Genomic DNA, 18,907 nt, shown 5'->3' with positions numbered 1-18,907 from the left:
CGAAGCCCTTTCCTGACCCGTCACGGCCCGTCCTCGCATCGACATCACCCGCCGCCGGGCCGGCTGCATCACGACGAGGGTCATCATCCTCAAGCTCTGGCTCTCCCTGCAATACCCCTTTCCAGCACCGCCCGCGTCCCTCCACCCGCCCCGCCTCCGCGTACCCCGCCCTACCATGCTGCGCACCGCCATCTCCGTCCTCGAGCTCGTCCACCATGCACGACAGCACCCCCCAGGCCGCGCGCTTCCACTGGTGGTACGACATGTATCCCCAGTGGCACCCGCTCGCCGTGGCCCTGGCCGAGCTGTGCGCGCAGACGGAGGGCGAGCTCGTTGACAGGGCGTGGGTCGTCGTCGAGGGGGCGGTCCCTAGACTCGAGAGTATGGTGGCTGACACGAGGAAAGGGCCGCTGTGGAGGCCGGTGAAGAAGCTGTTGAAAAAGGCGAGGGGCCTGCGGGCCGAAGCTCTGAACAGGAGAGGTAGCGGAGTGACGGATGCTCCGCATGGGACGAGCGTGGCGGTGGTGGAAGAAAATAACGACAGTGTTACTGACGTTGTCATGCTACCTGCGGCGACTCAACTTTCCGCCGAGCCATATGCGGCAGACGCAGGGGACGCTCAAGCCGACTTGTCCTTCCTAGGTGAGCCGTGGCAATGGGACAATGCGCAGGAGTTGTACGACGAATGGGTTGCCCCTGTCGAGGGAGGTGATCCCTCTATGGACTGGACGACCTGGAATGAGTTTCTAGCTGACGCGCAGGTGGAGGGGTCGCCGAGTGAATAATAGACAAGAGGCGCCTGAATCAAGGCCTCAGTTGTGAGGTGGCGTTGCACAGACAATTTGGTAGCGACAAGTAGAACAATCACCACACATCAATGTAACGATTACTGTAGAGGAAGCAGTTCATGCGTCAATTCCTGGTTGATTCGTTGTGCCCTCTGTTCAAGGGAGCAAATGCACGTGGTAGTTCCATGAGACCTAGTAAACACCTGCAGTACCTGCCCAACCTTCCCCGCGACGAAGAAACCCGAAAAACTTAAGCTTTTGTTTACGCAAACGTGGTGGGGCGCTTGGCGCTGAAGAGCTTCTGGTTGCTGATCTTGCTGACGCGGTGGGGGAGGGGGAAGGAGAGGTTCTTGGTGAGAAGCTGCTTGATGTAGGGACGCTTGACGTCGTCGCCCTTCTCGAGCTCGTCGACGCGGAGGACCTGATATGCTGTTAGCGTCTAGAATCGGTCTCCGGCGGCTGGGATGCCGCGGGGTGGAAGCGCGTACGTGGATCGACCTGAAGCGGGAGCGGTGGCGAGCGGCCATGTCTTGGTAGAGGGCCTCAACGGCGTCGGTGCGGCTCATCTCGCGGTACTCCTTGTACATGTTGTGGGTACCGGAGCGCGAGTCGTAGCGGATCCAGATGCCGAAGTTCTTGACCTTGAGAGGGTGCTTCTCGTAGATCTGCAGAAGCCGTTAGAGGCCGTTTTCGTCGTACTGTTCGATTTGTCGTGCTACTACTTACCGACTTGACGGCGATGATCTCACCAGTGGCCTTCTTGACCTTCTTCAGGCCGCGCATGAAGTACCAGTAACGGGACTTGGCCACCGTGGTGTTAGGGGCGAAGATGGTCATGCGGTAGAGGGTGGGAGTGGGCTGGGACTCCGTGGGCAGATGGCGCCCAATGACCTCGTATTCCTGAAGGCGACCTTGGGACAATGTTAGTTCTTCAGTTCGTTACGTGCCAGCCGTTCATGAGCCATCGTGTGCGCAATGCCGTAAACAAAAGTGTCGATGGTCAAGGAGGTACCAGTGGCCGGTCGGGAAAAAGTCGTCAGTCGTGTAGTGGTCGCGGCACATGGTCAAATCCAGCAGATGCCCTTGCGATTCCCAACCTGCCCCTCCAACAAATGATGTGCTCGAAATTCGACGTCGAAGACACATTCAAAGGTCGTCCGCTTTCCTCCAGTCGAAATTGGTCGCCAGCACGTTGCTGGTCGTCTTCCGGCGCTCGAGCATGGCTGACCCATTAGGTAGGGTATCGTATCCAATCCGGGAAAGTCGTGGGGGATTTTGTCGTCGGTCGCTCATGACATTGCACATCGATGGCTCTCGCACTTGTGCAAAGGAATAGAGATCTGCTTACCCATCTTGAAGGTGGTTAGTAAATTGTCGACGAGAAAGTGGTATTGAAAGCAGCAAACTCACTTTGGCGGTATTGTCGATGGCCGTCGGTCGATATCGTTGGTGGTTGCAGGGTCGGGACGCAAAGACGCAGCAGAGAGTGAAAAAGTTCAAAATCTTGAGGGCTTCGACGACCTAAGCGAGATCCACTTTTCGAATGCGCTAGGTTGACGCCGATGGTGGGAGGTCGGCACGTGATGATGGTGGGGTTGGCTTCCCTGCCCGCCACCCAGCTGCTCCCAGCTGGCGAAGCGGCTGGGAGGTGGTGTACGACAAGAACATTTCCCACCAACCTGTCCGAGGGCCCGCTATGTGTGGAGAAGGTACCACGACCTCAGATCCTAGTGATTGTCTTGGAGGCGGGTGCAGTGGGATCTCACCGTTAACATATATCTCGGCTCATCGACAGCTCACTGGTAGCAGCACAAAACTGAAGGGGCTTAATTTGTAGGGACAGTTACAGCTATTAATCCGCACGAACCTTGTCATCGAAAGACTAAATCGCGCCCACGGTTTTGCGCTGTGTCCCTAGCCATCTCTATTAGGCCTCGGTCACGAAGGTGTGATGGAGGCTCTCTTCAAGGAAGTTGGCCGTGCCTTTACGGAAAACACAGGGTCAAACGGCTATGATCTCGCCAAGACTCTTTCGCCCACATCACCCTCGGATCAGCTACATCGGCTGGCATCAATCAAGCTGTCAACAAATGCATTCAATGTCAAGCAGGATGTCAAGCACTTCCTGACCCAAGCCATCTCCAAAAAGAACGGATTTGGCAGTCGAGGCGATGTTAGGCAACAGATCAATGGCTGGGTCGAGGTCTATGCTGCCTACTGGAAGGCTATCAACGAGATTTTGGCAGTAGAAGGAAATGATGCCGCGGACAACTCAGTGAGTGCTTTGTGTGCAGAATACGTCGCCCTAAAATCATAAGCAGCTGATTGTCTCTAGAGTTTGAAGAAGCCATCCTGGACCAAAGTCTACGACGCCTGGAAGGAGATGACGATTGCATTGCACAGAGGCTACACAAACTATGGCTTTGAGGCGTGGACGATACCGTGCCTCTACACGGCCGGCAAGTATCTGAGACTCTTCGCCATCAAGGCAGACGCAGAAAGGAGCACAACAGGGGCTGCAGGCGAAGAAGAGGTTCAACTCGGCGACGACTTTGATCTGGAAACAGAGGAGCATCAAAAGCTCAGGGACTGCGAGCAGCAACTGAAGCGCATCTTCACTTTGTGTTTAAGCGACCGGTATGCGGCATTGAATTTATGCATTTCTGTTCACTCTGACCAAGCAACAGCTCAACAGATATTTATGACACACGCAAATGGGGAGTCTACGCTACCATTAACCTTCTCTTCAAGACTTACTTCAAATTAAACTCGGCAAGCCTGGCACGAACGATTCTGAAGGCTCTGGCGACAAATAGAGCTGATATGGGCGCCGCTCGAGGCGTATCCCGCACCGCAGCGGGTAACGTTTCAAGTACTACGAGGGGAGTGCTGTTCTTCTTTGGAGGAGAACTACGTTGAGGTACGCGACATTGGGTCTCCCCCAGCGACCAAAACGTGGTCTAACAATTTCAGGCCGAGAAGCACCTGACAGAAGCGTGGAGTCAATGCCACAAGGATGCACTTGGTAACAAGGAGTAAGTCGGTCTGCATCATGTTGGCGTAGCCTTTCCACTGAACATGTTATTAGGAGAATCCTCACATACCTGATCCCGTGTCGGCTATTGACAACGCACACTTTGCCCAGCAAAGCGTTGCTCGAACCTTTCCCCCGGCTCCAGGCCCTATTCCTCCCTCTGGCGCGCTGCATTAGGCGAGGTGATCTTCACGGATTTGATGTCGCTCTCCAAGAGGGCGAGGAAGAATTCGTCAAGCGCAGAATCTACCTTACGCTCGAGCGCGGCCGTGACATTACGCTCCGAAACCTGTTGAGAAAAGTGTTTTTAACCAAGGGCTTTGAGGAGCCCAAGAACCCCGGTGACGCCCCACTACGCAAGACCCGTGTCCGTGTTGCTGAGTTTGCCGCTGCCATCAGTCTTGGAAGCCGTGAGACGGTGGATATGGACGAGGTCGAATGCTTGCTGGCGAATATGATCTACAAGGTAGGCATCCCTCCCTTGCTTGAAACGGCCAGTGTCTTCAGATGGTTGCCTTGAAGAGTCGCCGGTTAGGCACAGCAGTGCTCCTGCAGCTGCACTGCATCGACGGACGTCGGACGTTGCATGCTTCCGGCCCTTTTATAGCCTCATCGGCAGTTTCTTGTCTGCCAGGCAGCTGCTGATGGCATCGCGTCAATTCGCTACCCGAGGCCACGAGGCTACTACCCATGCATTCTCTTCACAATCATTGGCACACCTACACAAACGCAAACCCACTCGCACTAGAGTCCGTTGCTGACCAGCACATACAGAATCTAATGAAGGGTTACATCTCACGCGAACACGGCATAGTTGTCCTGTCCAAAAACGGCGCATTCCCCGGGACAGGGATCTAGGACACTGGGAAAGCAAGTGACTGGGGATGCGCTCACCCAGGGAAGCCAAGGTGTTTTCGGAGAAGCAAACGAGCCGTAGTCTTGCGTTTGGCAATGGCATTCTCCGATTTAAAGCGGCGGCATTGTATGTGATACCTATCTCTATTCCATTTCATTGGCTTGTTCGACAAGATAGCACACCGGGCTTGTGCCTGCTGAGATGTCTGAGCCGGGTCAAGCCTGGTCTGGTGCACTAATTGAAGACCGACGGTCCAAGTCATTGCGCTAGACGTCAGGTCGACGAGATTGGGAGCAGGAGTGTGCCTTTCCTTTTCTTCTTCCTCATCACTGCTGCAAGTGGCGTGCTGGACCAAGTTCACAGTAGGCGGCCAAATTCACGCCCGCGCACGCCGCCTTGGCCCGAGCACGACCTCCTCGCACCAACCCAGCATCCCGGTACACTCCCCCGGAATCCCCTCCCAGCCCAAGCCCGAGCTAAACAGGGGGTTTAAGTGGTTTCGCGGAGTGCTACAGGTCTGCGCCGTGACTCACGCGTCGAGGGACCTCTCGCACGATATCACGGTGCACCACCCCTCAAATGCATGCTGGACCATTGAAAGCACAAAAAAGGCAAACAACGCCCGCCAGATGCTAAACACATGGTGTGGCAAGCTAAGATCCACGCCGCATCCCTGCCGTTTGAGCGGGGGCACTTGTTCACAAGACGTGCATGGCTTGTCAGTGAGGCCTCTGTCGGGGAACTGCGCCCGGATGTCGGATTCCTGCTTCCCGCATTTGCGATCGGCGTGCGATTTATGGTAACGAGTGTCCTCTCAAGAGGTGTCACCGATTGTTGCACATGGCACAGCAATACATCGAGAGCTTCACTTGCAGAGCACATTGCCACTTCACAATGCGAAGCGCGATCAGATAGTGATCATCAATCAAAAATTTCTCTTCCGTCAATCATCTTAGAAAGAGCGTCAAGAATAAAAATACACACGTCCTCCGTGACAATCTGCTTCTTCAGTACAATGCTCACAGCAGGCCGGTTGGGCTCACTGCAGAGACTCTCAATCTCATGGTATAAGTCAGTTCCCAAGAATCGACGGCGCCCGGGGCCTTCCTCCTCGCGGGGTCTTGGTTATAATTGTACATGGGGGGTCTTGGGATGAAATCAAAGTGACAGAACAGCGCAAAAATGAACAAGAAAATAAACACCCACCCAACGCCTTCCCGTCGTGAAAACGCCGTGTTTTATGGTATTTGTCAAGATTTCTCTCTGAGACCTGGTGTCGCAATCAGATGTCTAGGAAATGCGGAAGAGAAGTGAACAGGAATGATCAAGATGTCAAACGACATCTTGGAAAAGATCATTAGGTAAGTAGATGCATTGGGGTTTGAGCAGAGACGCGTGCAGTGTAGTGGCTACATGAGTCGACCGCTGCGAGGCGTGCGGGGTGTAGACCTGTCGACTCAGTCAGCCATGAATTTCCAGAAGAACCATCGCATTGCTTTGCTTACGCGGCCGTGATGTCGTCAACATGGTTGCAAAGAGCAACAAAAAGATCAAAGAACAGTTGGGTATTGCCGTTGAACATCTCCAACTGCATGGTGCCGCTCCTCTTAAATGTGCTTCGACTACGAATGATGAGGGCGAGGTAATGGGCGCGCAGCTGGGAGTCCGAGTCGGGAGTGTGGGCATAGGCGTAGCGGGCAGAAGCGAGGATGGTGCTGCATTGAATGCCTGACTCTGTGATTCGGTCAGACAAGGTGGTGTGAGAGATGACGGATAAGGGGAAACGTACGCAGACCTTGCTTTCGAAGAGCGATCCTCTTCAGCTCGTCCAGGCCGTACTTCTCTGCTGTGCAGTAGATGACCGTGTCCTTCAACAGATCACCGTCGATGGCATGGTGGTACACGGTCGATTCGACCGAGCCCCTTGCCTCGTCGGTTGCTGCCTCGAGCTCCCAGCTGTTGCGACGCTTGTTGTGCAAAAGACGAGGGAAGTAGTCCCCTTTGTATAGGAACTCCAATACAGACGAGAAGATCTCGGGCTCTTCATCGGGGAGCGCAATACGTCGGGTGGTGCTGTCCATGAAGTTGCCACGGAGGGCATTCTGGAAAAAGGGGGATGAGCAAAGAACATCTTCGTGAGCGGCGAAAAGACGTTGTTCAAGCCCGACGACGAGGGTCACGATGGCAGACGTAAGGTTGCTGATGAAAAGGGCGTTAGTGATGACCTGGGTGCGAAAGGCAGATGAGTCTGCGAGACTTACTTGCTGTTGGGTGAGCCATCCTCGGCTGTCGATGCGGTGGTCGGCCGGCGGCTTTGTCGTTGCTCTGTCCGGTGTTTCGATACACCGCTGGTCTTGCTGAAAGACGAGCTCGATTTATTGGCCTTGTGGTGCTTCGAGAAGCTTCTGTTGCTGCTCGATGTGGGAGGGGGATCGAAGCGGCGGGAGGAAAACATGGTTGCGATTTGGCGATATCCGACTCAAACTCCGAAAATTCAATTTAAATCAAAGGCCGGATAATAAGTAAAGTATACAGAGAGATCAATAAATTGTTGTCGTGTGTTTCCTGGTTGTGTCGATGTCTAATCATAAAAATGACCTACCTGAGGCGACGACTTGATGAGGGGAAGAGCAAGAGGAATTTTGCCAGGCAAGAAGGGGTGCGATCCTATAAATACGAAACCCATGGGAACCATGCACAGACGGAGGCACGCACGCAGCGATCCATGCTGCCGTGATGCCTCGCCATTTTATCAGCTGGCGTGGTGAGGGAAACGTTATTGGACGCGTCTGGCCGAAGAGAGGACGCGCCAGGATCAACGGGATAATGGCGCGGAAACACGTGACCCTTCGCAGGGATCAGAAGTGCACTGTAGCCAGGGGTGGGTGGTGCCTGAACTCGATGGCGCCTGGTCTTCGCCTCCACGCCGGCTGCCTCGTTTGCTGGTGACAGGGATCAGGCGAGTCAGATCTCAGGGGGCTGGGTGGCATTACTTGCCTCGTCCAAGTCACTTTGGGTGATATACAAGCGGGAGAGTACTTGCTACGGGAGATGATGAACCCGGCTCTGCCTAGAAGTCACTGCCTGAGGGGAAGTTCCTAGTGTGGTGGCCGAAATGAAACCCCCATAAGAGCAGCGACGTAAAGTGTCCAAGCTCCCACCATCAACCGTGAACAAGAAAAAAAGTTGATGAGAAGAAGCAAACATGTATGGGACTCGCCACAGGCTTCGGAACCCCCAGGATAGCAGCGTGAATACATTGTTCACTGTGAATGAGTCAATTGGATCTTCCCGAGCTTCGATTGACCAGGTGAGCGTGCGACAAGTCTCGGCAGTTCATGTTGTACGGTGCCATGAACTTCGATTGTGAACACTTCCCCAGCGATGGAGGAAGCACTCTAACGACCCACCTTGGAAACCTAGGGGGATCAACAGGAGTCCGCCACTCAGGGGTGGGGCGTCAAGAACTAATGCAAATGCGTTGCATGTTCGTGATGCTGGGTCGCCCTGGGCCACTACAGCAACATGACTGGTCAATGGCTGATGATGCCCGATCCTGCAGTACACAGCGGAACAATGTGACGTTCTTCACAAGCCCATTTGTGATACCTCGATTTCCATGATCCTCCTGTGTGTGGCAAGTGACTGTGCATTTAGGCCTCGTCTCGCACTTGCGCTCGAGCCACAACCGCTCTCTCAATGGCCTCTGCCACGGCCTTCCGGCCCTCGGCACGGAACATGACATCGTTGTGAAAGGCGCCTTGTACCGTCTTCTTCTCTACCGGCAATCCGAGTTCGATACACCGTTGTTGCAACTGAGCTCCATGCTCCGCTGGGACCAGCTCGTCCCTACCCCCCTCTATCAGTGTTATGTATGGTTCACCTGTCGTATCGCCCCGACGCGCAGCTATCATCTCAAAGTTCTTCAAGGAATCCAGATGGTTGCGAAGGAAAGGCCAAAGATAGCGATAAGGGACCCATTTAGGAGGATATAGCGCCAACAGCATTGCCCTTATGGATGTGAAAGGCGTCTCGAGGACAAGGGCGCCGGGTTTTAGAGACTTTGAACACTCCTCCCAAGCAGCAAGGTTCGTCGCGACTCCAGACCCGATGCTCTGACCCCAGAAGACGATGAGTGGCTTTGGACCATCCTCTCCATAAGACTCTGCATGGATCTGGCCGACAAATCGAAGCGCGGCTTGTGCGTCAAGGTTGATGCCTTTCTCGGACGGGCGCCCACGCGATGTCCAGTATCCTCTGTAACTCAAACACACCATTGTATAGTGTGCCGGCTGGCTCGAGCCTTGCAGTACCCTCAAGACCCAGGATAGATCCTGCAACCTAGGTGGTAGAGATGACGCATTCCCTGCGGTAGGTCAGCACTTGCTAGCCATTACGGATGGAGTGGGACAAACCCTGAAAGTAGAGAATGTAAACCCGGAGTTGCAAGGCCGCGCCCAGCAGCATGTGACGATGCGCCAGCTTTTGAGCCACCGCACTCTACACTCGTCATGCAAACGGACAGATCCGTGCCATCGGCAGCTCGTATCCTACGCGCCTGCCATGATATGCCTCCACATTGTCGGGCGTAGTCCTCAATGCGCTCGCGACGTGCGTTCGGCGGCAGACCCGGCATGTATATGATCTTGTTCTGGAACACCACCATCATCATGCATTTCCATATCCAGAGCGAGCCCAAAAGCCCGACGAACATGAGTGGCGGGAGCCAGAAGACTTGTGTTTGTAGGTGTCGTTTGGGAGTCCGGGGCAAGATGGTGAAGCGCGCTGGTGATAGAACAGCGCGAGGCGTGGTGCATCGCAGCGAGGAGGAGCCTGTGCAGCTTGAGACTCTAGAAGCATTCGAATGGCAAACAGAGGCGCGCACCGCCTTCAGTGCCATCCTTGCCATTGTTTCCCCTCGATGTTGTTTGCGCTGTTGTCCGACATTGGTCCGGGTCGTTCGACGGAGGTCCGTGGTGTGAAGGATTCGCTCGGAAGGGCAGTCGTTCAGAAGAACGGCATCGTAGATAGAAGGTCTCGGTATTCAACGTTTCGAGTGAGCGGTGCGAGCAACATTGTTGTGAGCTTACGATGGTTTCGTTCAATAGAACACGCTGGGAGTCGAGCTCCAATCCTGACCTGGGGTGCCCCACTAAAGTGCATGTGTCGCTGCTGTCGACTTCCACCATTTGAGCATAGACTAACCACCACCATTGCTGGAAGGACTTGAGCCGAACACAATGCTCGTACGTGTCTTCATCTTCTGTCAAGAGACCTGATGCGGAAAACTCTCTCAAACAAACTCCACTCATCAAACAATCAGGTTCTCAATAACATCTCTCACCTCACCCCGCAAAATGGGCTCCGCACAGCAAAATGACCCGGTCATTATCGGCTTCCCTCCAGCGTCGGATGCTGAACGACTCGACTTCGTCAACGGCCTTGTTGACGTTGTCAACAAGGCATATGCCGAGACCGAAAGCGAAATGTTCGTTACGGGCTACCAACGAACAACCCCAACTGAGGTTGCAGGTCTCATCCGCACTGGCCAACTCGTGACCGCCACTCGGGATCCAACAGGTGAACCTGTAGGTTGTGTGTCGTTGAAGGCCATGTCACCAACACGGAGTGCATTCGGCATGTTGGCGTTAGGGGCGGCCTACCAAGGTTCAGGCTTAGGGAGAAAGCTCATCCAGTTCGTCGAAGAACACAGCCGAGCCCAAGGATGCGAAGTTATGCAGCTTGAGCTTCTCGTGCCGACGACTTGGGAGCACCCTTTCAAAACAAGAATGAACGCTTGGTACTCTAAATTGGGCTATCAACTGGTAAAGGTGGGACAGTTCGACAAGGATTACCCAGCTCTGGCCCCGTTGCTCTCAGGCCCTGCCGACTACAGGATATCTGAGAAGTCGTTGGTATGAAGGTCCTCCAATTTTGCAATGGTTCAGAAGCGCAACCCAGGCCTCAAATCATAATCAAGCATCTGTCGTCCTGAAAGCAATTGACTCCCCATCCGGAGCTCTCCATCTCGCTCGGTTGATGTTGACATCCTTTTCTGTGCTATCGTGACTGTTGTACCTGATAAAACCGCGCCCACTCATTGCTGTACCTTTATATAGGGCATGTTGAGCTCACACTGAGAACGAGGAGAGCTTGAAGCAACGGACCCAGACTGGCCTTCGAATCTCGCGCCTATCGGTCTCTCTTTTCAGTCGGGATGCCGGGTTCTGCGTTAGCCCATGCATCTTCATATGTAGAGACCTGGGGCTTGAGCATGGTCTAAGGAAGCCTTCATCTAACTTTGCTTCGTAAGAGACAGTACCGGCTCGGTGCCCCCGTTATGGTGTTTATTGAGCACTACATCAGGTGGTATAGAGAATTGACCTTATCAGAGTGAGCGGCAGCATATCTTGAACCACATTGTGCCAGTTTCCCACGAGCTGGGCATCAGGCTTGACAGTGGCTGTGGTCGTACATTGGCCTTAGGTTTTTCTCTGTCTGTTCCGCGGCGGCCAAAAACTCATCAAACCTGTCTCAATGGTAGAATTCGGCCTTGTATTTAGTGTGGACTATGCCATCACGATGAACAGAGAGAGCGGTCGTGACGAAGGGGTAGGCTAGAGTTGATGTGCTGGGGGCACGCTAAGCAAGGCCTGGAATGCGCTGGATAGCACAGCCGTCATCAGAGAGGGGTCGATTGTCGGGCCAAGCCATTGGGCCGACCACGTCGAGCGTGCCCCGCCAGACACACATGCCACTTCCTTCTGGTACCGGATTACCTGATTAATCCATCGACAGTCGCCTTTCTCCTCTACTCAAAACAAATAACATCACCCGTCCGTCCACATCGTTACCCGTTTTCACTTGCCCGTGGTTGCAAATTGCCAGGTCTACGCTTTCAACATACTTCATTTGCATCACGTACCAACGCGAGCGAAAACATCGACTCCTTACCATTCAAACCCTCAGCAACCCCTCGCCGCCGTCAACCCCGCCTTTCAGTGCCATGGCAGGCTCCGAGGAAACCGAGAGGCCAGCCTCACCACACATTGCGCTCCCTGACAAAGGCACCACATCACCCAAGGCCGAAGATCAGTCAAGTCCCGGCATCAGGAATAGCAAGGGCTGGGACGGAAAGCTGCGTGTCGAGCGCACCGCCACGCTCGCGAACCCGGAGATTCTCGAATCAGAACCCGAGTCTGACGATGAGAATGTTTTGCCTGGCGAGGAGCTGCCCGCAGACGAAGGTACATAACGAAACCCCCTACTACCGTGTGCCCGGGGACCGTGACAAACTGAGAATGACGGCACATTGCTGACACGGGCTTTCCCGCCTCTCCAGATCTCCTAGACGGAGAGGACCCGGACATTGACGAAATCATCGTGTCTCACTCGCGCGTGGGCTCCATCCCCGCTCTCCGCCTCGAGCGCTTCCAAAAGGTGATACGCCTCTGCCTGCGCCAGAACAGCATCCAGAGCATCGACGGCCTCGCGGCGCTCGCCCCGACGCTGCAGGACCTCGACCTCTACGACAACCTCATCAGCCACATCCGCGGCCTCGACGAGCTCACGCACCTGACGAGCCTCGACCTCAGTTTCAACAAGATCAAGCACATCAAGAACATCAGCCATCTGACCAAGCTCAAGGAGGTCTTCTTCGTCGCCAACAAGATCAGCAAGATCGAGGGGCTCGACACCCTGACGGGCCTGACGAGCCTCGAGCTCGGCTCCAACCGCATCCGCACCCTCGAGAACCTCGACGCGCTGCAGAACCTGGAGGAGCTCTGGGTCGCCAAGAACAAGATTACCGCCCTCGACGGCCTCGCCGCCCTGCCCAAGCTCCGCCTCCTGAGCATTCAGTCGAACCGCATCCGCGACCTGAGCCCTCTCGCGGACGTCACGGGCCTCGAGGAGCTCTACATCTCCCACAACGCCCTGACCTCCCTCGACGGCCTCGCCGCCAACAAGGCCCTCCGCGTGCTCGACATCTCCAACAACGCCGTCGCCTCGGTCCAGGGCCTCGCACCACTGGCCGCCCTCGAGGAGTTCTGGGCCAGCTACAACCAGATTGCCGACTTTAACGAGGTAGAGCGCGAGCTGCGCGACAAGGCGGGGCTGACGACCGTCTACTTTGAGGGCAACCCGCTCCAGCTAAGGGGCCCCGCCGTGTACAGGAACAAGGTCCGCCTGGCGCTGCCGCAGTTATCGCAGATAGATGCCAGTGAGTTCAGCCCTGCCCGAAACACCCATCCCCGCCGTGCAAGATGGTGTAACTGACCTACCTGCCTTTTGCAGCTTTTGTCAAGACGTGATGCATTAAAAAAAGAAAAAATATGAGTTGACGTACAAGAAAGTAATGGAAACGATACCACGAGCATTGGGCAAGGCGTTCAGGAAGGTGGAATAAATGGGCATAGTTCGTAGAGAGGCGGCTTCCCGACCGGGGTTACTGCAAGTGTGTCCCGTTGCAACGTTGGCGAATACCACGTCATGATCACATGCATGGGAATGTAGGAAGGGATATGCAGGACGGAGGAGCTAGCTCCGATGAACCATGTTTAAAGTTTCAAAAGACCTTGTATTCGATGTCGGCAGATCACAGTCATGCCTCTCTAGATACAACCAGCAACAGCGCAGCGGAATTTCTATGCCCCTCCGTTTCTGCGTTCTTTTTGCAAGAGATGACCGCCTCCGGCAGTCCCGTGAGCAACAGAACCGGAGGCCCGGCTCAGCCGGCAGGGCCTCATTGGACCGGTTCCCATAGGCGGGTAAAAGGATGTAAGTCGTTAAGTGGGTAGGAGTGAGTATAATCGGTGAGGAGTGGGTTGGTGTGGATACGTGACTGGACATGGCATTTAGGCGAAGATCCAGAGCTTCTCGGTGGGGAAGTAGTTGGCGGGCTGGTTGAAGCGGGTGTTGATATCGAGGGCGGAGATCTTTTCAATGTCCTCCTCAGAGATGTCGAAGCCGGTGACGTCGAGGTTCTGGGCGAGGATCTCGGCGCGGTTCGTCTTGGGGATGACGGACAGGCCACGCTGGGTAGACCAGCGCAGGAGGATCTGAGAGGGAGCCTTGCCGTACTTGTCGGCAAGGGAAGTGATGAGCTGGTGCTTGAGGAGGGGCTCGAGCTTCTTGGCATGAGGGAAGTCGAACTCGGCGAAGGAGGCGGGGCCGAAAGAGGAGTAGGCGGTCACAGCGATGCCCTCGTTCTGCGCAAGACGGATGAGGTCACGCTGGACGAGGTACGGGTGGTGCTCGATCTGGAGGGTGGCGGGCCTGATCTTGGCAGTGCGCAGGAGGTCGTAGACGAGCTGGCCCTGGAAGTTGGAGATGCCGATGGAACGAGCAATGCCCTTTTCGACGAGAGACTCCATGGCGGTCCAAGTCTCGGCGATGGAGGCGTTGGAGGTGCGGATCTCCGACTTGCCATCGAAGTGCCAGCCGGGAGGGTAGCGGACCTCGGGGTCAACCCAGGCGAGGGCAACGGGGAAGTGAATGACATAGAGGTCGAAGTAGTCGATGCCAAGGTCGGCAAGCTGCTTGCGGGCGATAGGCTCGACCTTGTCGCCGTCGTGGAAGGTGTTCCAGAGCTTAGAGACGAGGAAGAGCTCCTCACGCTTGACGAGACCGTCCTTGATGGCGCGGGCGACACCCTGGCCAACCTCGACCTCGTTGCCGTAGTCTAGACATGTCAGCTTCTTGTTCGTCGGTACTTGATGTGAACTTTAGAGCAAGGTGAAAAGCATTGGTGAAGCCCAAAAAATGACAATTGGTGATGCCGCCCCGCATGACGCTGTTGAGCCTTTGTGAAGGGCACCAGGTAAGGTAAAGAGGGGCAGTACAAGTGGGGGGCGACAGGGGGCACCGTCACAGCCAAGACTGACGGACACAGGGGGTCGCGGCGGTACAGCGGTGCAGTGCACTACGTAGTAGGGGGTGCATGGTGGGGTAAAAGGAGGGGTAAATTCGACCGAAAAAGTCGCGACGCGGAAGGTGGGATGCAGCTTTGACGGATCATGACGGTCGCGGCCAGAGCTCCCAACCCGAGCCATTGACGTTCTGCCTGGCCATGCAGCGTACAGCAGGATTCTCTGGGGCGCCGTCACGACGTTTCGCTGTGCTTGTGTTCCCTTCTCCCTCGCCACACCATGCAAGGAGCTGCGGAGGGGTCGCAAGGACGTACCAGCAGCGCCGTCGAAAAGACGGTATCCAGCTTTGATGGCATTGTAGACGGTGTCGGCGGCAATGGCGTTGTCAACCTTCCACAGGCCGAACCCGACCTGGGGCATGTCGAAGCCCGAGTTCAGCTTAACGTTGGGAATGTTGGCCATTTTGACGGTGTTTCTGTGAAGGCGAGACGAAGGGAGAGGAGAGGTAGTGGTTGGTTGTAGAAGTTTGTTGGTCTTTCTGTCGAAAGAAGGGGGGGTATCACAAGTGGTAGAGAGAATGAGGAGAGAGGAAGAGGAAGATCAGGAGGAAGGGATTCGGACGGTCGATGGGATGGAGCAGATGTGTAAGTAGATATTTATAATTGACCTCTTCTCAAATCAAATCCTGCCTTCCTCCTTCAATAGCCTGGCGTGAAGCAAGTCATCATTCCCTTTTTCCCCTCCATCGCGCCCGCTTGCCTGCCCGCACGCCCCCCCTTCCAACCCAACGGGCCTGCCTTTTGTCCCGGTTGCCCCTCATCCCTCACTGCCGCCGCGGGCGTTGCTGGGCACGCCCACCACGACAGGCCCGGTGACGATGGTGGGATGCGCGAGACGGGCTGCTCGCGCAGGAGAGATGACGGCACCTGGTCCATGTGCTAGTGTAGAATGTCCCTAGTCTGTGGCCTCCCGTCCCTTTTTGCCAGGCGACAATGTTACTGATTGGCATGGCTAATACTGGTAAAGGCCAGAGCCGGGCCAATGTGGGACGGGGAAAGAGGGGGAGTCCCCATTCGCGCGTTTAACCCGTCGGGGGGCACATCCAAACTTGTGATGGCTGCCCTTCTTTTTTTTTTGAGCAGCCCCGTCTCGTCCCTGGTGTACATGTACATGTCCACTAGTATGGAACTCTGGCGCAGAACCACAGCAACCCCCTCCCCCCTGGCAAAAGCACCTGGACTAAAACGTAGCTTCCGCCCTGTTATCCCGGCCAGGGCGGACCGTTCTGGGAGCCGGAACTCGGCGCAATTGGCTTAATTTCCAGCCAGGCATGAGGGACGCAAGATGCAGCCCTCTCACGTCGGATCAAATGTGTACCTTTGTACATCACTTGACAGCACCAGCACGTGGACGGCGGGTTTGGCCATCGTTGACTGGACGGACTTCTGCGCTGGAGGATGCCCCTTTAAAAAAACAGGTTGTACGTCTCTGAGGAGAAGCGACAACATGGAGGGTTCACCTCGCCCCTCATTTGGGCGAACTGCCGTGCCAGGTTCTGATAATAAAAGACGAGTCCCTCGACGATCATGAAGAGACAGTTTGGTTGCTTCGGGCCATGGGTCAAGTCAGTTGTATCTCGACAGCCCCTTCCGGAACTGTCAAGTCGCTCCGGATCTGAGCCAGCCAGTCATTACGACACCCGAGCCCGCAACGTCCGGAGAGTCACCGGGAGATCTCAGGTACCCACAGGGTTGCCTCGCCTCGCGGATTATCGTCGCACGACGGCCTGGTGCCTGGCTATACGGCCTGGGACACGGGGCGTGAAGTGGGCGAGAAATGGCTGTAGGTAAGGTAGCACCAGCACTGGCCATTCCCTAGCTGTGGGCCCTGGAATATGGCAAAAGTTGGGGGGCAATGGGGGGCTCTCCAGCGCTGGGACCCTCTTCGGTCAGTGGGGGGGGGGGGGGAGAGCCAGCGAGTGGGTGAGTGGGCGCAGGTGAGGTAGCGTTTAGTCCGTTATGGGGTTCTTCCCGACCTAAATGCGTTTTGGGGGGGGTTATCCGGTACGCTCCCGAATCATCTAGCAGTTTCCTCGCAAGATTTCCCGGATGTCACCAACGTGCTCACCCTCCCCTATGTGCCTGACTGACTGTGGCAGGACCCCGCTAAGCTGGCTTCGGTGTGTCCTGCCCACCTGACCTTGACTCGACAACACAACAACTGTTGGTAGCCATACACCCTCTTGATGCATCCTCAGGGCTTCAGCCCAATCGGCTACTACCCTTTCTATGCGAGTGGTCAAAGCCTCGAGGTTCTTCCTGCCTTGGAATGGGTAGCTCTTTGTCACTGACCGTCTCCTTCCACAGGCCCTTGTCTTCAACGCTTACAAGAACCGCCCAGGTGGATGAGCTACATTGCACACCACAGCCTTGTCAACTACTCGCGGGTCGGCCAGCGTCAGGATAATGGCCCCCTCATCCGGAGTAGCATGCTCGCCGCAGTCATGTCTTGTACCTATGGCCCAGAAAGAATCCGTCCCTACCTTTGTTCCAAAACCGCACATCCTTTTTTTCTTTCCATTATGAGAGTTACCATCCAGCAAAGGAATACTCATTATCGTCCTCACTATCATCCTCATTCTCTTCTTCGTGATGCCCACTCTCACATAAAGGTCGCACGTCCTCTTCCTCCTGTGGGATGACACCGACCATGTCGCGCCAGAACGCTAAAACCAAACTGTTGGAATTCGAAGTAATACTCCCATCATCTAACATGGCTACCAACTATGGCAGAGCCCCAGGCCACCTCAAGCGGGTTGAATCAGTCTACGCTGATGAGGATGATCCCACAGGTCTGGTCCGGCGGAACCTTGAGTGCGGAGATGCTGCTCGATATAGAGGGCAGGCAACGCGACCTATGAACGCAGATGGTACATTGGCGCCACGAAAGCTCAACAGCAAGTTTCCATCCCTCCTCGCAGGCCAGGGAAGGCCCATAGATCAGCTGGTCGAAGCGTTACAGGAGCCTGATCTGGCCGCTGTCAGGGACAGAAAGCGCAAACGCGATGAGGAGAAGGGCGCCAATGTCGGCATGGGCATCACCCTGGAGAAGCTGTTCGGTGTCAGCGGACGTGGCATCGCGGGTCTTGTCAACGTGCCGGCCGTCAATGGAGGCCAGCCCTACCAGTCCGTCTGCAAAGTAGACAGGAGGAACATCAATGACGTTGAGAAGGAAGAAGGTCTTCTGCAAGTAAGAATCACAGAGCTGACCTCATGGAGAGCCTCGGGATTGATGAATTGAAACTAGGACTTCGAGGGCTGCAAGCACATTGTGCAGTATGACCGTAACACGCGGTACTTCAAGAATCTCCGTCGCTCCAAAAAGGGAAACAGCCGCAAACCACCTTCACAGTACAAGGACAGACTCAATATCGGAGCGGATTGGAAGCGAAACTTTGTCATGATGGAATATGCAGAGCTGGGGAATCTGCTCACTTGGCTTCAGAGGACCAGTGCTCATGCTGCCGATCCCAATTCCAAACTCGGCCCATGGCCGAACAAGGCGCTGTGGCAACTTCTCGAGTGTCGTATGTTTGACACTCTTGATTTGGTGGTATTATCATGTTCTGACCTTCTTTTGTAGTGACGCGGGGTCTGATTGGCATGGCGTACGCTCCTCACGGCGAAGCTAGTGATCAGCCTGGCAAGGTGACTGATGAGACTGTGCCTCCATCTCCAGCACCCGAGGTACGACAAAGAACGCACTTTGACCTCGATCCTAATAATGGTCAGCCTGCTGTCGCCCTCCAATTCCCTTGTTCGCACGCTGAGTCTCGCTAGTCTTCGTAAACCACATGGGCCGAGGCCATAAAGGCAGGCCTACGTTCAAAGTCAGTCTTGCGCTGTTTTCTTCTCCAGAATTCTTTGCTGACTGTTTCTAGATTGGCGATTTCGGCCTCATGCAGGACTTTAGTCTCCTTGAGGAGAACCCTAACGCCTTTTCGTAAGTCTTCTAGGTCCCCTTTCTGGTTATTTCTCCTGCCACGGCACACTGACACGACTCACAATAGCGAGAGAAAGTTCTGGCAGTTAAGGAGTACTGGAAAATCTGGTCACTTTGTACCGGTAAGACCATGAGTGTCACTGAGCCACGATCGGGAAGAATACTTATAATTTTGCAGGAGCAATTCTGTCAAGAGTGGGACGAGTTCAATAGCTTCATGGGTTTCAACAACAACGGGAATAAGAATCGGTTCATCGGCCAGGGAGAGCTCAAGCCTCCTGTCGCCGGCAACTACAGCATGGCTAGCAACGTCTTCCAGGTTGGCATCATCGTAAGTGATTCCCCCAAAGCCGCACAG

At 55.1% G+C, this 18,907-nt stretch overlaps 9 protein-coding genes across 9 annotated transcripts in view; 5 read left to right on the top strand and 4 right to left on the bottom strand.

Moving 5' to 3' along the window:
• Nucleotides 1-785, top strand: part of VDBG_03853 (conserved hypothetical protein) — a gene marked incomplete at both ends in the record, with an annotated part of 2,632 nt that extends 1,847 nt beyond the window's left edge. The window contains one exon of the mRNA XM_003005854.1: nt 126-785. Coding sequence (XP_003005900.1) covers nt 126-785 — 660 coding nt within the window. The remainder of the gene's footprint in view (nt 1-125) is intronic.
• A 109-nt stretch (nt 786-894) lies between these two features.
• Nucleotides 895-2,243, bottom strand: VDBG_03852 (60S ribosomal protein L20; the record flags this gene model as incomplete). The annotated part of the gene is made up of 4 exons (XM_003005853.1): nt 895-1,209; nt 1,277-1,453; nt 1,515-1,699; nt 1,985-2,243. The coding sequence occupies 4 exons, from the start codon at nt 2,091-2,093 to the stop codon at nt 1,051-1,053; spliced, it is 630 nt and encodes a 209-aa protein (XP_003005899.1).
• A 496-nt stretch (nt 2,244-2,739) lies between these two features.
• Nucleotides 2,740-4,342, top strand: VDBG_03851 (COP9 signalosome complex subunit 12; the record flags this gene model as incomplete). Its single annotated transcript, XM_003005852.1, has 5 exons — nt 2,740-3,063; nt 3,124-3,425; nt 3,476-3,629; nt 3,762-3,823; nt 3,877-4,342. 5 exons carry the CDS (start codon nt 2,740-2,742, stop codon nt 4,340-4,342), a joined length of 1,308 nt encoding a protein of 435 aa, XP_003005898.1.
• Nucleotides 4,343-6,179: 1,837 nt separating this feature from the next.
• VDBG_03850 (conserved hypothetical protein) lies at nt 6,180-7,133 on the bottom strand (the record flags this gene model as incomplete). Its single annotated transcript, XM_003005851.1, has 3 exons — nt 6,180-6,412; nt 6,468-6,877; nt 6,940-7,133. The coding sequence occupies 3 exons, from the start codon at nt 7,131-7,133 to the stop codon at nt 6,180-6,182; spliced, it is 837 nt and encodes a 278-aa protein (XP_003005897.1).
• Nucleotides 7,134-8,331: 1,198 nt separating this feature from the next.
• On the bottom strand, nt 8,332-9,587 carry VDBG_03849 (conserved hypothetical protein; the record flags this gene model as incomplete). The annotated part of the gene is made up of 2 exons (XM_003005850.1): nt 8,332-9,019; nt 9,094-9,587. The coding sequence occupies 2 exons, from the start codon at nt 9,585-9,587 to the stop codon at nt 8,332-8,334; spliced, it is 1,182 nt and encodes a 393-aa protein (XP_003005896.1).
• A 448-nt stretch (nt 9,588-10,035) lies between these two features.
• On the top strand, nt 10,036-10,599 carry VDBG_03848 (conserved hypothetical protein; the record flags this gene model as incomplete). The annotated part of the gene is made up of 1 exon (XM_003005849.1): nt 10,036-10,599. One exon carries the CDS (start codon nt 10,036-10,038, stop codon nt 10,597-10,599), a length of 564 nt encoding a protein of 187 aa, XP_003005895.1.
• A 1,085-nt stretch (nt 10,600-11,684) lies between these two features.
• On the top strand, nt 11,685-12,990 carry VDBG_03847 (protein phosphatase 1 regulatory subunit SDS22; the record flags this gene model as incomplete). The annotated part of the gene is made up of 3 exons (XM_003005848.1): nt 11,685-11,925; nt 12,021-12,899; nt 12,974-12,990. 3 exons carry the CDS (start codon nt 11,685-11,687, stop codon nt 12,988-12,990), a joined length of 1,137 nt encoding a protein of 378 aa, XP_003005894.1.
• A 543-nt stretch (nt 12,991-13,533) lies between these two features.
• VDBG_03846 (NAD(P)H-dependent D-xylose reductase) lies at nt 13,534-15,009 on the bottom strand (the record flags this gene model as incomplete). Its single annotated transcript, XM_003005847.1, has 2 exons — nt 13,534-14,390; nt 14,862-15,009. The coding sequence occupies 2 exons, from the start codon at nt 15,007-15,009 to the stop codon at nt 13,534-13,536; spliced, it is 1,005 nt and encodes a 334-aa protein (XP_003005893.1).
• A 2,310-nt stretch (nt 15,010-17,319) lies between these two features.
• VDBG_03845 (predicted protein) overlaps nt 17,320-18,907 on the top strand; it is a gene marked incomplete at both ends in the record, with an annotated part of 2,453 nt that continues 865 nt past the window's right edge. The window contains 6 exons of the mRNA XM_003005846.1: nt 17,320-17,796; nt 17,854-18,133; nt 18,190-18,293; nt 18,488-18,549; nt 18,617-18,671; nt 18,728-18,880. Coding sequence (XP_003005892.1) covers nt 17,320-17,796; nt 17,854-18,133; nt 18,190-18,293; nt 18,488-18,549; nt 18,617-18,671; nt 18,728-18,880 — 1,131 coding nt within the window. The remainder of the gene's footprint in view (nt 17,797-17,853; nt 18,134-18,189; nt 18,294-18,487; nt 18,550-18,616; nt 18,672-18,727; nt 18,881-18,907) is intronic.

The sequence above is a fragment of the Verticillium alfalfae genome, genomic scaffold (assembly GCF_000150825.1).
Source record: "Verticillium alfalfae VaMs.102 supercont1.4 genomic scaffold, whole genome shotgun sequence".
In the NCBI taxonomy this organism is placed as follows: Eukaryota; Fungi; Ascomycota; class Sordariomycetes; order Glomerellales; family Plectosphaerellaceae; genus Verticillium; species Verticillium alfalfae.
This window is presented reverse-complemented; position numbering and strand designations above follow the sequence as displayed.